At 41.0% G+C, this 17,973-nt stretch overlaps 1 protein-coding gene across 4 annotated transcripts in view; it reads right to left on the reverse strand.

Moving 5' to 3' along the window:
* Positions 1–17,973, reverse strand: part of Atg7 (autophagy related 7) — a 293,132-nt gene that overhangs the window by 213,088 nt on the left and 62,071 nt on the right. For all 4 annotated transcript variants that reach the window (XM_023705916.1, XM_023705915.1, XM_023705914.1 and 1 more), the window contains exons 11-15: positions 17,460–17,604; positions 8,928–9,086; positions 3,494–3,688; positions 2,163–2,363; positions 516–631 (exon numbers count right to left, since the gene is read on the reverse strand). In XM_023705916.1, coding sequence (XP_023561684.1) covers positions 516–631; positions 2,163–2,363; positions 3,494–3,688; positions 8,928–9,086; positions 17,460–17,604 — 816 coding nt within the window. The remainder of the gene's footprint in view (positions 1–515; positions 632–2,162; positions 2,364–3,493; positions 3,689–8,927; positions 9,087–17,459; positions 17,605–17,973) is intronic.

Here is a 17,973-nt window from a genome sequence, read left to right on the forward strand (position 1 = left end):
AGAGAAAGAACACTCTAATAAGAGTATAGGAAGGAACTGGAGTCCCCAGTGGCACAATGGACCCTTTGTGCCCGCACTGGACTACTGACCTCTGAACCTCATGTTGCATGAGGAATATAAAGCCTTGTTCAGCTAAGTCATTGAACGTGGACCTCTGTTCATACAGCTGAATATGATTTCTAACATAAGTGATTTGTGTATTGCCTTACAGATGTTCAGGGCTTAGAAAATCAAAATTTATGAATGCAATACAAGCATGAAAGTCCTGACTCCTAAAAAAATGTAAATTCTTCAGATGATAGGTGGCCAAATAATTCAAAGAATTCAAGTCCAGAAGAATGTCCGTATATAGCCTCAAAGGACACACACCAAGCTCTCTCAGGTGAAGATTGAAACTGTTTTGTTTTGGGTTTGTTTTTTAGAGGAAGGAAAGAATTTATCCCATTCTCAGAAGAATCAGACTGAAAAAAGGCAGAGAGGAAGCTGATGAGCCACTGTTGGCAAAGCAAACTCACCCTTCTGGGTGCTGCAGGACTGAAACCATCAGCTCCACTGCCAGGGCTCCTGCGATCATGGCCAGGCCTGGACGGCTCACGGTGCACTGCTGGTCCAAGGTCCGGTCCCGGGTTGACTGCAGAGGAACAAGTGTGGATGCTTGTGCTCAGTGATGCTGTCCTCTCAGCTCAAGCTATCACTACAACCAGACCCAGCCTGGTTGCTGTGAATGTCCAGCTTCAAACAGCATCACTTCTCAGGAGGATGAAGATAAACACAATATTCAATGAAGTAATATGCTGATGAGGATAATCAATTTCAACCTTCAGAGCATGGAGTTTTTCAGCCAACCAGGACAATCCTGCCTCACAGACTGACCCTGCGGCATGTGCCCCATAATTGACTCAATTACCTCACTTGTCTTGGAAGCTGGGGGTGGTGGCACAGAAAGCAATTATTTGAATAGGATTCTGCCTCCATGCAACACTGAGGTCCCTGAGATAAAGACAGTAATTTGCCACACTGCAGTCTTGGTGTTCTGTGCTTCTCATACCTGTGCATAGCCTAGGACAAACTTCAAGCATCCTCACTTCTTCCTGGCCTCCTGCACACAAGCCTGCACTGAAATAGTCACAGAAATTCATCCTTCCTACTACTTCAGGCACTTGCAAGGGTTGCTGAGAAATTGATTGAGGCTTTTGCCTTACAAATCAGCAGGACTAGACTGCAGTGGACCCTGAATCATACTTGCCGGCAGTTACAGGACCAGCTGTATATTCTAGTACCATAGTGAACCTCCTCGAGCCATTCCACTTCCCATAATAAAAGGTCATCTTTTCTTCACATGGGAAGACACAAAGGCTGGTCAACCAAAGAAGGTCCAAGTTATTAAACAAAAGTTCTAAAAGATGGGAAAAGAGAGGACAGGGTACAGAAGCCATCTCTTTGTGGCCTTCCTGGGAGCTCTGATCTGGGCTGGTAACACCATTCCCACAGGCCGGCTGGAGGGGTGGTGGTAACAGCAGAGGCACACGTTATGCGGCATGCTCAGGCTGCTCAGATGCCTACACACCACACCACTCTGCACTGCCAGTAGACGGGGCTATTCGTCCCTTTTCTACTAGGCTGCCAAGAGACACAGGGAATGTGAATCTCAAACAACCAATAAATAAAATGTTTAGCATTAGTATTCTCAAATATTGCCTGAGACATACACACAGAAAATCATCCTGTCCCTGAAATTCTAAGTTACTTGGCAATCCTCATTGTCACTTTCTACTCCCATGCTGCAGATGGAGCCCAAGGGATTTTCTGGGGATTAGCAGGTGAGGCACGGTTGAGTCTGGCCAGATGCTAGTCTCTGGCTGGCACTGTCTAGGTGCCCTTTACTAAGGTGTGCACAGAGCAAAAGGGGTTGAGATCAGGAACCAGCCTAGACTGTGGTTTCCTCACTGAGTGGCTCCCCACCCCCAGGGTTGTGGCTGCATTTATGTTGGTGAACAAGGAAAAGCTGCAGAGTTGGGGATGGGGATCAGGGATCCCATGGGATAATGCCATGCCCCCAATATTGCAGAGTTCTTCTGCTAAAAGACAATATTTAAATAACAATGAACACACTGGGTTTCTGTTCCCAGGAAATCTCTGGAACTACAGAGAAATCTACTTACATCTCCAGGAGCCACAACATCATTGCAAAAATAGCAGCCAAGTTTATAACCAGGGATGTTAGCAAAAAGCGATGAGCCCAGGTCAGCAGATGCCACAGGGTGGCTTGGATACACGTCCCCAGCTCCCTGCTGCTTTGGTTTCTTCAAGCCATGTCTCATGACAACAAATGTATCAAACCCCAGGGCAGCATTGATGACCAGCTGCAGATTTTGAGGAACAAGAGAAAGACATTTCAAGTCATGGCTAATTTCACATTCTGCTTCACATTCACATTTTTGAGTTTATTTCTTGCATGACTATGACTAGACTTCAACAGCTGATGGTAAAAATTCCTGAGTATGCAGTGCTTACTAAGGGTGAAACACTTGACAAGAGAGTAACACAATAACCTCACTTATTTTCATGGATCCATACACACATTTGCTACTTATGATGAGGATGTGGAGTCAGAAGTTGGCTCTCTAAGTGGCTCAAGGTCAATGGGTGACAAAGAGGTCAATGACAAAGCTGTGGCCATGAGTCCCCAGACCTACTGTTTCCACCAGGAGGCCAGACTCTTAGCTATCCAAAAATTTCTATTTTGAAGGACAGTTTTTAAATTTTCCATTAACTAGGGTAAGTAAGAACTTACCCTAGTTATACTTTAAGTTATTCTCCCAATAAAAATTTTTGAAAAATGTAGAAAAACTGTCCTAGAAAGGTCAGTTTGAAACATTTCTTCCTTCTATCACCTCCATTTCACTCCTATTTCCTCCTTTTGTCCTTTCTTCTTGCCCTCTTTTTCTCCCCTCTCAGTAGATACATGATAGATAGATGGACATGTTTACATAAACTAAGAAAACATACAATACCATAGCATACTTAACATAATAGTATTTTTCTATATTATTTATTATTTTCCATATCATTATTAAAATTCCCTAAAACACATAGCTGCAAATAGTTGTACACTATTTTATCACAGGTGTGGGGCATAGTTTAGTTAACTATTCAATACTGTCAGCCCTTGAAGCAGTCACTGATAAACAGCAGTCCTCGGGGACAACCTGCTCAGGTACCCCTCTGTCCCCCTCTTGGATAGGAGATTTCTTTCCCCCAATAAATATATTCTGCCTTAAAAAACAAAACAAACAAAAAACAATCTAGCAGTCCTTCAAAGGACTGTTAGAAAGACTCCACAGTAATGAGAACTGTACTACTGGTGCTATGTGAGGTAAAAAGGAAGTCTGTGGGGAAGCCCTCTGGCACCTGCAACAGGCCACACTAGTCTATCCCCCGTACCCTCTGGATTGCAGGCATTAATCACGATTAGAGCCTGGCACCCAACTACCTTTCTCTTGCTGGCAGCAATGACAGTGGGCAGCCAGCGGCTCTCCCTGGTGTCCATCAGCAGGAAGATAACGTCGTGGCTCTCAATTAGCTGCTCCAGCTGCCCCACGTCCCTGCGGGCTTGCTCCAGGGTGATGCTGGAGAAGTTCACAGGATGTCCAGGCATGGGGATACTTGTGTTGAACCCTCTGGCATTCTGGAGAGACAGGGGGAGAGAGTTACCTATGGAGCAAAGGTGAGGCATAAGTTTGGTGCCCACTCTCCCAGCTGGCAGCACACACATGTTCATTTGCAAATCCCTCCATGCCAGATGACAGTGCTTTTCCCTTCCCACTATCTGCCTCCTCCATCTCCTTTGCCTCTTCAAAGCCAAACAAGTTGCAAATCTGCAAGTCAGAATTATATAATCCTCCCCAGATGGCTGGAAGGTATCACCAGGGTGAGTGTAACTTACCTATAGTGAAACACAAAAACGGTGCACATATACTTCAGTGTACTTGGGGACCTGAGATACAGAACATCCCCATAGCCTTGTACCCTTTCCTGGTCAACTCCTACAACCACTGCTCTGGTTTTACAAACTATACACCAGTTTTGGTTGTTCTGCAGCCTCAGCTGAATGACATACTTGAATAGGTACTCAGCATCCTTGCTGGTATCAGCAGCATCTGCCACTTCCTACCCTTATGACTATGGTATGACAGGCTTATTCTCCTCTTCATGAGGACCACAGTCATTTTGAGATGGTGGCTATTAGTAAAAAGCAGCAGTAGATAATATTCATGTAGGTATTTCCGTGCATCTGTTTGCATTTCTCTAAGGTGAACATCAAAAAGTGCCATTTTGGAGTCATCAGGTAGGTATGTGTATATTTCATTTCCTGTTGTTGCAATATCAGTAAAGGATAAAAAGGGATGAGTGCTCCATAGGCTGACAGCATTTAGCATGGTCAGTTTAGTGCATGCACAGTGATGTTTCTGTGGTTTTAATTCTATTTTCCTAGTGATGATTGTTTTGAGATAAGACTTGCTAAGTAGTTCAGACTGGCCTTGAACTTGAAGTGATCTTCCTGTGGCTGCCTGCTGAGTGCTGGGATCACAGGTTTGTGCCACCATGCCTGGTTCTCCTGTTGCCAGCTGATGCTGAGCACTGTTGTGTGCACAGATCTTCACTATGAGGTGCATATCCAAGCCTTTTGGTCTCTACACACACACACACACACACACACACACACACACATACACACACACGTGGACATGTTTTTTCATTATTGAGTGCTACAAGAGTTATTTATCCTGGGTGAAAGTTGTCTGCTAATCTGAATGTGTGGCAGGTATCTCCTCAGTTTGGTCCTCTTTTCGTTTTCTTAATGGTGTCTGGAATCAAAAGTTTAAAACTTGGATGAAGCCCAGATTATCAATCTTTTCATTTAGGGTCATCTTTATGGGGTCAGGAAGTGTTGTAGTTTGAGTTTTTATCTTCACGTCTGTGGCCTTTCTGAGCTGCCACTTAAAGAGTGCTTTGGATAACTAACAGGGAAGGCTCCCTCCCTGTGTGTGCTCGTCTCCATCCTGCCCCACACCCAGCTTCCAGGTGAGTGCTCCTGCCCCACCTGAGCATGCACAGCACCTCCCTAGCCAGAGGTTCCACTACAGCTGGGAAGGTCTCTGGACCCCTTCTCTGCTATGTCCTCATGTCTACCATTGTCCTGTAAATCCCAGGTACCACAAGGGCTCTAAATTTCACTGCCCCAGCTCAGCAGGAAGAGTGGTATCTCCTTAGGCTATACAGGATTGGCAAGGGCAAGAAAGTGCCACCAAGTGATCAGCTGGGCCACTTTGGCTCTCTCTGACAGGACCACAGGACCTACTGTTCATTGTCTGAAGCATCATTCATGTCCTGTGTTCAAACATACAGGCATTTAGGATGGTAGTGCGACTCTAGCATCAGCTACTCATCAGGGTTGGTCACAGACATCTAAGAGTTGAGCTTTAAACCCTCAAGTGTTGGTCTGGGGCTGTGTTCAGTGGTAGAGTATATGCCTGGCATGATCTCCAGCACCATTTAAAGCCTCCAAAATAAACAAAATGCTCTCAACTCTAGAAACCTAAATTTCATTGTTTCACCTTAAAAAAAAAAAAAAAAAAGAGTACCCTCAAATAACTATTGTACTATAAAAGATGGGCTGCTTTCTTATCCAATTAATTCAACTCCAAGATTAAGCAAAGCATTTACATCTGAGCAACACTTTTTGGTTACTTTATCACAGCACTTAAAGGCATCCAAAAAGAGTCAAAGATGCCACCATTTCTGGAAGTAGAAAAGAAGGTATTCTCCAAGGAAAGTCATGCAGATAAAAATCAGGAGTTCATGAGACCTAGCCAAGCAGCTACACTTGCCCATGGCAACTGAGCACTTGGAGCACCTCAAGGTCTGGAGCCAGAACCTGCTTAGTTTGGTCAAGAATATTTTATCACAAAAGCTAAAAGTCTAGCTATGAGAGTGATAAAGGCTGTCCAGGTCAGCCCTTGAATGAAATCATCTGTCTCCAAAGTCTATCACCCAGGGCATGACTTCCTGGTGTACATCCTTCCTGTGAATGTATTATTTTAACTTTTTTTTTTTAGTACTTGGAATTGAATTCAGGATCTTGTGCTTGCCAGGTAGGTGCTTGTGCTGCTGAGCTACATCCCTGGCCCTATTTCAAAATTTAAAATGAAAAAACATCTACCCCCATTACCTTTTCCCCCTAAGTTAGATGTCAGAGGCTTCAAGCACTGAGATTAGAATTTTGCAATAACTAAATAAGCGAGGGATGGTTCAAATTACATAATGTTACATTAACAGAACCAACCTCCACTTTTCCCAGGTGCCTGGAGACCAAAGTCGTTCATCGTCCAGCGGAATTTGAACTCTGAGGCAGGCCAAACCTGGTTTTCTTGGGCCTGGCCCTCTCTCTACCTGGGGTGACCAAGGGGAGAAACATGTCCGCTGACTGCAGAAAGTGACGTCAAATCAACCGTATGGAGAAAATCTCATAAGCCTGGCTAAGCAACAAGTTAAATAGTTTACAAGTGTTCTTTTTGCATTTGAAGAATTATACTGGCACTTTGTACCCAGTTATTATATTTACAAGGTGTGAGGGATAAAACATAAGAAACAGCTAGAATCCAGGACTTAACAGTCATAGGGAGCACACAGTCAACACAGTCAACTCTAGCCTGAGTCACTCGAGAGGCTCTTTCCAGGAAAGCTGGATTTGCTCTTTAAGGCCTGGCCCAACCTGGTCCTCACTTCCACTGAAGCTTCCTTTCGTCTTCCTTGACCCTCCCTGCTTCTGACACCATGGTTTTCTTCCTTTCTGCTTTTCGATAGGGCTATGACTTCCTCTATTTGTTTTGGGGCTTTTTTCAAAACAGGGTCCTGCTATGCTGCCAAGGCTGGTCTCAAACTTGGAATCCTCCTGCTAGACATTTGAGGATTGGAGCTACAGGTGCATGCCCTTCAGGGTTTTCTTTCATACCCAACAAGTACCAGCATAGGTATCTTGGCTCCTCAGTAAGTTCAGCTGGCTCCTACTCATTGCAGGCTTCAGTTCCTTCAAGGAGTCTTTTGATTCCACCTCCTGCATCAAGCTGGCTAAGGCTGACCAGAGACACCAGCTTATAGCAAGTGAGCTCTTGGGTCATGTGCTCATTAGAATTGCACACACTTGAGAAATTACTTGCCAAGGACATGCCCCTCCCTGACTGTAAGCCCTGTGTGGGGAATGGAGCACTGGCACAGAGTTGGCCTTAATTACATAAGAGTTGAACAAATAAGCAGAGGGAATTGCATTGGGCCACAGTCTAAGGCCAAGAGCTGGGTAAACAAAGATTTAGGCAACTTACAAGTAGCAAACTTCAGGTTCCAAGCCAAGTCTGGAGGGATCCTAGGAGAGTTCATAATATCCCCCAGTGACAGGCTCGGTTATTCTTCCCAACTATGCCCTTCCTGCCTCTAGCAGAATTATGTCTACCCCTCTGCCAAGTAGCTTTGTAAGACTCCCATGAGAAAGGCAGCATCTACTGCCCACCCCACTCACTAGGGTTCAGCCTCTACCTTGCTTTGGTGATGGGCAGAGAGAGTACTGCATGGTGCCATGCCTGAACTGGCACTGTAAGAGGATGGATACCACCTACACTTTTCTGGCTTCTGCAATCTATCATCAGAGTCACAAGAACAGGAAGAACGGGTGACTCCAGTTTGAGATAACAACACCCAGACAAACTGGAAGCAGACTAGAAGCCAAAGCCCATCAAGCAACGGAATCACAACCAGCCTACACACCCCTAAGCACAGAGCACAGGTGTGCTGCCACAGGCATGGAGATCTGGGGTTGGGTGAAGCACACTATTGTGACAGCAGAGCCCTCCGGATGGAGGGGATATGACTTTATTTCTTTTGGCATTAGGCCATAGCTGGGCACATGGCAGATACCAGATCAATACCAATGAAGTGAACCCAGTAACGACTGTTCCTCAGGGATACGGGTGAGAGGCGCTGCCCACACTGCCTACACAGCAAACATTTTCAAAACAGATGAATGAAGGGAAGGACTTCAGAAGCCCTTCCTCTAGTGAGGGCTCAGAGCCTTTCTAGCATTTTAAGTCTAAGCAGGTGGTTTGAAGAGACCTAGTCTGGCTGCTGTCCCATAGGTCAATTAAACATTCAAGATCCTCAAAAGCTTCTCAAGATTTGGAGTCAAATGAGGTAAATAAGTTGTCTCATTATCTGGTGTAGCTAAGGCAAATCATAAAGCACAAAAATAAATAGCAGCTAGAGCAAAAAATTCAACTTTCACCCAATGTTCTACATACAGTCTTGCATTATCTGGGCCAGGGAGATAGCTCAGTAGAATAAGTGTTTGCCTAGTAAGCGCAGGGTCCTGAGTTTAATCCCTGGTACCACAAAAAAAAAAAAAAAAAAAAAAAAGTCTTGCATTATCCAATTTAATTCCATAAGTAACTATCTGCTGATGGAAGAAAGGTAATATCCTACATCATGGTCACCATAGAGCCCTTCAGAACCAGGCAGGATGTGAAAGTATACATACTTCTGAATTCCCCAACTTAAACTTGTATAATGCTGGGCAACTCACACAACATTATTTCATGTATTCTTCATTAATATTTAAATTAATCTTTTTGGAAGAGTTGGGTGGTTTGGAAGTGGGGACATAACACAGGGCCTCACACACACCAGGTAAGTACTCACCACTGAGCTGCACCCCTGCCTCTAATCGTATTTTTTAATCCCTATCTCTGAGAGGAGAAAACAGGTGTGGCCACTCGGTGAGTGCCTGGAAGGAATTCTCTCACCAAGACCACCTTCTCCAATACTGAAACATCTGTAGACACAGGAAGCCATGATGCTCACTGAGAGTGCCAACATACCACTCCGGGGAAGATTCTCTGCAGTCGGTCGGCTGCTGCCAAGGCCTTGGGCTTGCCACCCCCCAGACAGTCTTCGAACTCGTAGAGTGGCTGCCTCACAGGGTTTGAGTAGGAGATCTTGGCATTGTCCATAAATGTGATATGCCTGACACCCCAGCCCTGTGTGGAGACAGAAGAGCATGCTGTCACTAACAGACACTTCACAAGTGCCTCCCAGGTCCCCTGAAGGAGTTTTACTTCCAAGCAACCTAGAAGCTTTAAGATACAGGAAACTTAGAAACTGAGTTGTGCAAGCTCAGTTTTTGATAAACAGACTGCCATCTTGCTTTAAAAACACAAAATAACTTGTACTGTAATGTCACGTAACTCAGTAGTGTCCCAAATTTTCTGATCAAGGAGATTATGGGGCCAAAGAGGAAAATGATCGATGATGTAGAGTGTGCCTAAGGAGAGTCACATGGAGAGAAAACATTCTCTCAGGCTTTCACTGACAGCACATTAGCCAAACAATGGCCGTGACTCATCCACATGGCTGACACTGACAAAGGATCTACAATCTGAGGTACAGGATCTCAGGATAAATCCTGAGGGGATTTCACTGACCTTATCAGACCCAAATGCTACAACTCTTGTTGCATAGGTCTTGCTTTATGTTGGTCTTAACCATCCAGCAGAAAAGTATAAAAACAAAATAGAAGAAGTAAAGCCATGCTGTTACGTTGAGCTGTAGGGTACTCAAGTCAACAGTTTCTGACATTGCCAGTCAAGCAGAAGACCCAATATTATTATGGACTACTGGACTCTTTTAGAATATTTTGTTGAGTTAACACACCTATAATATTCAAATAATGGAACTTAACAAAAAAAAGGGGATACAGATGAATGTCCATTTTGTATCTGTGTATTCACAGATAGATTAGAATAGATATATAGTTACATTCTCTTAATGAATAGAGGGATTTGTTCTAATAGTGTTTGTTAATAGGATATCATGTCCGCATCTTGTACAGCAATTAACCACTAGGAAGAATGTATGCAATGTGGTAATTACTGAAACTGTCCTACCAATTTGGTTTGAAACTGTCTCATTGCTATTTGTTTCTCAATAAAATTATGGGAAAAAAAAAAGATTTAAACATAATGAACATCACAAACCATTTATAAAAACTTCTTAAATAAATGCTTTATGCTAGTTGCAAATACTATGCTGATAACTCTTCCAATAAGAGTTACATATTTAAGTGTACAGAATTCGGAATGGTGTTTTGGTTTGGGGGAATTTTTTTTCCTGGCAAATCACATGTACTGCTGATGTAGAGTATCAGATGAAAGAAATATCAGAGCAACCACTGAGAATTTTTAGAATAACTTGGTACCTACCTGAAAAACATTGTGTTTTAAACTCTCAATTTTAGAAAAGTTTCCACATAATTAATTGGCACTTACTTTACGCATGTTTATGTATAATGGTCCTACAGGAAACTTTATTAGCAAATGTATGCATGATGTTAGATTCCACTCTGGTCTACATAATGCATCACATAATTAGATATCATTTTGCTTTTGAAATGCTTATCTGCCTATCAAATAAGTTATTTAACTTCTTTACAATGTTTTAAATTGCTATACAATACAATATCCTACATTTAGGCAGGAGGGTTTATTTTTTGTTGTTGGTTTTTCTTTATTGTTCATCGTGCTATGAAACACAAATGAAATTCTCTTAATTTATAAAAGGATAGTATGAATTACACTTTGGAAATGGTTGTGATATTGAGCCGTGAAGTTCAATCTATATAATATAGGTACTGCTCTTTCAGACAAGCAATCCATTTTTGATGACTTCTTATTTTTTTGAAATTGCTTTAACTGTTAATCACTGTGGTTTCCAAATATTTACTTCAGGAGCAAATATTTTAAGATAAGCATATAGTTGATGAAAAATATCAATCTGGCTTCTATTTTTGTGAATTATTTTGTCTTTACTGTTTTTGTTTCATTCATATTAGCTCCGTTTTCACATGAAAGCAGAATGCCACCTTGTATGGAACTCCCCTCTTTTTGGTTATAAGACCCATGAACAACTTTCCTGCCTAAATTTTTCATTTTTGTTTACTTACTGTCATGCAAAGAAGGGATATTTATTTTCTTAAACATTTCTATAAAGCAGGAAAAAATGTTGAACTTCAAGTTTTTTGTTTGGTATATCCAGGCACTGTCTAAGGCCTCATATTGCTATTAATAAAGGAATGTACTTCAGAATAGCAGTACAATTTATGCAGATGCAGAAGTGATATCAAGAAACAATGACTTATTAAAATTGCTTTTCACTAACATAATTTTGAAGTTGATGAGAAATTTTATTAATATTCCAATTATAACTTTAATTCAAGAACATTAATTTTACCAAAAGAAAAACTTAAAAATTTCTGTTCAGGTTAAGGCATTAGTGCTCAAATAAAAAGAAAAAAAAAGGAAAAAAATTTTTAAAAAGACAAAATAATGATATGTTCAGTGCCCGGTTTCCTGCAGTAATGGGACTAAGAAAGGTCATCGTGGGTCTAACTAATAGCTCATTATTTTTGATAATGCAATACCTAAAAAAGATTTGGAAATAAATCCAATAAGAAATCTCTATTTTCTGCTTCAAAAGGATTAGTGAAAGCCCCTGAATATTTTTTGTTTCCCTTAATGAATAATTAACTATAACAACTCCTTGCAAAACTCATTTAAGGCCTCAATTAACTCTGCAGAAAAATGATTTACAAGTCATTTCCCACTGCATAGCAATAAGGGATATTTTATACTATTTCTCCAAGATAGAAAAACCTTATTAGTAACTGGCCACTTATGGAATGATTCTTTTTCTCATAAATAGCTTTTATTATGTCAGAGACTTCAATTACATCTATTAAGTTTCATAAAACCATGTGATTTCCAGAGACACAAGCTTAAACACCATGTGGTATCTATCATCTGAGTATAAACAAAAAAATAATTATATAGATGGGCAGAAAGGGACAAAGGGACAGATCTCTTGCAATGGAGAAGTGATCCAAGGGACTGGGCTGAAGGGTGAGGAGGGGAAATAAGAATAAAGATATGTCATGTACAGCATCTTACCAACCCCAGTTCTCATCACCACTGTATGCCACAACATGAGCTGAGTCAAACAATATCAACAAGTATGAAAAGGAGGACAGGGAAACCTACAGGGGAGGGGAAAGAGTAGGGAAGGGCAACCTCCCCCCACAACCAGTTATATACATGTAAGTACTCTTGAGATGGCTGTAAGCTGTGTGAATAGCAAAAATGTACATGTAAAGCAGGATTTAAATTTTTAAAAACCCACATGATTTTAAAGTTTTTGTTTGTTTGTACTGGGGATTGAACTCAGGACCTTGCACTTGCCAGGTAGGTGTATATACTGCAGAGCTATCTCCCCAGCCTCCACATGATTTTAAAACTGGACAGAACCTCAAAATCCTTAGTTAAATAATTTTATTTTATAGATACAGAGCTGAAGTATAGCAAAAGTAAGTGAGTTGCCTAAAACCACACGTGTGTTAATAGTGGGGAACAAATGCACTCCCCAAAGCTGTGCCCAAGTGGAGATGCCAACTCTCCAGGGTACAATGGGCGTGTTTTCTAGACCATACATAAGTACAGCTCTCGGGCACTATCCTTGGGTTCTGAAACTGCAGATTCTACCAAATATGGAAGAGGGGGGGAAAAAAAGAAACCTGTCCCTGTCCTGACAATGTACTGACATTTTTTTCTTGTCATCATCCCTTAAAAATCACAATGTAGGACTTGGGATATAGCTCTGTGGCATAAGTGCCTGCCTGACAAGTACAAGGTTCCCAGTACTGCAAAAACAAATAAAAATAAATTATAATCTAACAGCTATTTACATAGCATTTACATTGTACTAGGTATTTTAGGGGTGGTTTAAGGCACCTATTGAGAAGATAAACAGTAGTACTACATTTTTATGTTTGAGACTGAAGCATGCCCTGTGCTGGTACCCACGGAGGTCTGAAACAGTCCCCGAGTACAAGAGGGTAATGGAACAGTGACTACAGGCAAGCCCCACTGTGTCTGGCTGCGAAGCTATGACCCTGCATGCTCACTGACTCACTTCAGTGTTTTTCAACTGGGGACTCTGAAACTCAGCCTGATGACTTTAGGGGAAAGTCAGTGAGGACCCAATCCTCACCTCGCTCATGAGCTTCGTTTGGGTAGCTGCTAGTTTTGAAGCCACAGGTGATTTCTGGCTCGCCCAGTCTCAGGAGATAAGCAGAAAAACTCCAGAAGCAAGTTGCTGTGGTCTGGGGATATTTCTGTTTGCAGTTGTTTCCTGATTGGAAGGAAGGCAGGGAAAGCAGCCTGGGAACGTGCTATGTAGTGGGAAGAAAGCCAGACAAACTGCGAACATGCTGTGTAGGCTTGTCCCAAGCAGATGTACTTCCACACCTGACGGCTGGCTTACTGGGATGCTATTTTAAAGGGCTAATTTGCAAGGATTAAAGAAAATTACAGTGCTCCATGTGGAAGGGGAGGCGTTGGTGAGAAAACCATTGTACTGGTGAAAGGTGGGAAACCAGGGTCTTCTTCCTGAAAGGTAATTTGGTAACATGTTTCTAGAATCTTAAAAGATTCTCAAGCATTCTGATCTATTCCCAGCAGTGTATCCTAGAAAATCACGCGGCACACCACCGAGGAGCCAATCACGAAGATATTCTTTGCAACACAACTTCTAATTGAAAAAAGCTGGAAACAATGTCAATGCCAAATATTAAAGGAATGTTTCCACAGATTAGGAGAAATGATTGAATGTGTCATTTTATGAGGAAGCATATTCTATGGCCATTAAAAAGTTCTCATAGCACTCCAGAGTCTGAGACAGCAGGATTGTGAGTTTGAGGCCAGCCCAGCCTGGATGACAGAGTGAGACCCTGTCCCAAGGAAAAAAACAGCAAGAAAGACTTATAAACACCACCTTTTTCTTTTCTTTAGTTTTCTGAGACAAAAGTCTATGTAGTCTGGCTTTGAACTTACGATCTTCTTGCCCTAGCCTTGTGAGTACTAGGATGGCAGACATGTGCTATCACACCTGGCTTACAAGTGTTATCTTTAATGACATGGGGACAGTGAATTTCATAAAAGTAGAAATAAATTAATAAAGAAGAAAGCAGATTCTTTATCATTTTTTTGACCAATTTTGCATATTTCTGACTGATAATGTGCACACCTAATTGAAGACAATAGTACGCAATGTAAGAATCATTGTTAAATTCCTATCATCTTGTTTAGAGAAATCCTGCACTTTTTAAAAGTTTTTTTATTTTTTAATTCTCTTTAAAAATAAAAAAATTGAAAATATGTAATGGTATAATCGATATGAAAATAACAGCCAAATGAAGGGAGGGGAAACAGAATTATTCTCCTGAAAAATTTAGATATTATTAAGATTGTTGATATCAATCCAAACTAGATTGTCACTTATAATCCTCAATGCAAATAGTAAGAAAATGAGTCAAAAAGACTCAAAGAAGTAAGATAAGAATTACAATGGTATGTGCTAAAATAATTACTATAATTAATAATTAACATAAAATAAAGCAGTAGTGGAAAAATAAAAAAAAATAAAAAAATAAAAAAATTTAAAAAAAGAAGAAAGTAGATATTGATGAATCTGAAAGGAAAAAACATAAAAATGACAGAACTAATCAATCAACTAGTCTCTACAATGACTGATGAAATTGTCTAGGTTTTCTGAGAAGTCTGAATAAGAGGGAAAAAAGAAAAAGCACACAATACAACCTGGGAATGTGGACAGATTAAAGTAAAATAGAAAAGATTTTAAAGATAATAAAGTATCAAAAGTATTTAATGTCAAATTTTAAAGTTACAAGGAATGACTGGGGAAAACAAACTGACCGAAAAGCAAGACAAAATCTGAAGAGGCCAATCAACACAGAAACATGTATCCCACTTCCCAAAGATCCTCTGCCCTATTCTGCCACTAAAATTCTAGAAGCCACCACACACAGATAAGAGTTGTAACTGAATTTTTGCAAGGGACAGATAATTCATACATTAAAACTCTCCTGGAGCATAGAAAAAGGCAGAAAAGTTCTAAGTTTATCTTATAAAGTAACCAAAACTCAGCTGTGAAACATACACACTTTAAGAAAAAAATACTGCTACAGAATAACTTGACTTATGGATATAAAACTTATAAATAAAACCTTAACAACTGAGTACTACAGTATTTTAGAAGAATCATAAGGGCCGGCCAAATAGCTCAGTGAATTAAAGCACCTGCTTAGGCAGATGCAGAGGCCAGGGGTTCAATCCTCTGCCTGCCATGGAGGCCCAGCCTCGAGGGCTCACTGAGATGGGTGTGGTGAGTGCACGCCTATAATCCCAGGGCTTGGGAGGCTGAAAACAGAAGGATCACTACAAGTTCGATCTGTGTAGTGAGACCCTGTAGACCCTGTACTAAATACATTAAAAAATAAACAAATGAGAATCACAACTGGAGCTTATTCTAGAAAAGCTCAATAGCAGAATACTTTGAGTATTCAACATTCATAGCTGAGTGTGATATCACACATCTGTAATCCCAACATTCAGGAGGCTGAGGGAGGAGGATCTCAGGTTCAAGACTGGCTTAAACAATTTACTGAGACACTGTCTCAAAAAACAAATAAAAATACTTCAACATTCATTTCTGATATAAAACTGTAATCAACTTCCTTAATTTATAAATAGTAGTTAGCAAAAGCCACTATGGGACACCAACTTTGTCATTACAGGTTTTAACAACAGAGGTGTTAACTCTCCCTCACTGTTCTCTATGCAGGCCTAAACAATTCTACAAGACTAGGAAAAGACAAACAAGAAATCTTGGTGAGGAAAACTCACTAAGCCTGTAAAATTCAACAGATTAAAAAAAAAAAAAAACTATTAGAACTAAGAGCGCTTCTTAGAAGACAGCAGGATGAAAAAGAGCATGCAGAACTTACTGCAGTGTTTGTCTCCTATCCCAAAAACAGCCAGTGGAAGACCTAATGGGAGAATCTATCTCTAAAGAAATAAGCTAAATAAGACACATGCAGCTGGGCCTGGTTGAACACGCTTGAAATCTCAGCACTCTAGGAGGCTGAGAAAGGATGATCAGAAGTTTGAAAACAACCTGGATAACTGACAGATTTAGGGAAACCCTGTCTCAAAAAGGGGGATGGGGGAGGAATATAGTTCAGGGTGAAGGCCCTAGGTTCATTCCCAGGTACAGAAAGCAACCAAATAAATAAAAGACACATTCAAGGCCTAGCAAAAGACAAGGGTAATCTAAATAAGTGACAACTACAACTATAACACACAAAGGGAAATTCTGTAAAGATATCAACTCCTTCCAATTTATCTACAAATTCACTGTCATTCCAATTAAGGCAGTGAGCAACACTACAGGATCTATGGGTAAGGCAGAGAATGCACATGTAAGACTCAGGCACAAGGGGATTTAGTATCCCATATTGGTGTGTGGAAAACTAAAATTGAGCTTCTTTTCCTTCTTTTGTGGTACTGGGAACTGAACCTAAGGCCTCCTCACAAAGCTACATCTCCAGCTGTTTTATATGTGTAGTTTAAGGCCATCTCTCACTAAATTGCATAGGAGGGTCTCAAATCTACAACCTTCCTGCCTCAGCCTCCACGGTCCTGGGATTGCAGGTATGTACCACCAGACTCAGCTAGACTTAGCTTCTTGAATAAATGCCATTAATATAATTGATTTTTGTTAGACTTATTAAATCTATTAATATAATAGATTTTTGTTTGATTTTTTGTTGATTTTATTTCTCTCATGTGATAAAAATGAATTCTAAATTGATAAGCACATAACCATAAAATGAAGAGTTCTGTGAAGCATATGGAAAAAGACTACACATTTAAAAACATAAAAAAACTTTTATATGGATAACAGTACTTTGAATAAATTGAGAAAATATTTCCATATTATGTAAGAAAAGGTTACTATACATGTAAAATACAACTATAAATCCATGAAAGAAACACAAACCAAAAAATATGAATAAAAGAAACAATATTCTTCATGAAAAAATAAAGATTTATACTCCCCAAACAAATTTAAAGTTAAATGATAAAAAGGTTGGCAGCCTAGATTCACAAAGACCTAAAAATGTTGATACTATCAAATCTGGGAAAAAGCATGAAAAAGTCTCTCACATGGTTCATAACAGAGACCATAGAAAGAGAACTGAGATGTGCTGTGTGTGTGGACCAACTCCCCATGATGCACATGGTCATTATGTGCCACAAGTAGGCACTAATAAAATAGGATTTTTAAAGTAGGGCAAGAAAGAGAAGTAAAAATTAAGACAAAAAAAATTAGAATCCAAATATCAAAACAAAAGAAGAAAAGACACTGATAAGAGAAGAAAGAAAGGCAAGCTGGAAATGTGGGAGTGAGGCGAATGCCCACCTGCACCCCTAGACACGCACCATCAGCGTCCGGGCCACGTTACAGCCCAGGGTGCCGGCTCCCAGCAGCAGGCACTTGGCTGACACAACCTTGTCCAGGTCCAGTGTTGGGACCAGCCTCCAACACATGAGTTTGAGGTTCAGATCCACCGACGACTCAGCTAGCCTGGGAAAGGAGGGATGGGTTAGTTCAGGCATCTGCTCATCTGTGCCTGATCCTGTCCTAAAGGATAAAAAGCAGCCATGAGAGAAAAACACAAACTAAAGAATTGGGGGATTGTGTGTGTGTGTGTGTGTGTGTGTGTGTGTGTGTGTGTGTTTTATTTGATACAGGGTCTCACCACGCAGCTCGGACTCACAGTGATCCTCCTATCTCAGTGGTGATATGAAGCTGGGTTCTTGCATTTGCCAGGCAGGCACTCAGACTGCTGAGCTATCTCCCCAGCCCAAGAATCAGAGAACTGTGATCAAGGGAAAACAGGACAGAGCCTGGGGAAAAGGAGCTGGTGGGGCCAAGGAAATGGCTCAGTGGAAT

The sequence above is a fragment of the Octodon degus genome, unplaced genomic scaffold (assembly GCF_000260255.1).
Source record: "Octodon degus isolate 3935 unplaced genomic scaffold, OctDeg1.0 scaffold00233, whole genome shotgun sequence".
Lineage (NCBI taxonomy): Eukaryota > Metazoa > Chordata > Mammalia > Rodentia > Octodontidae > Octodon > Octodon degus.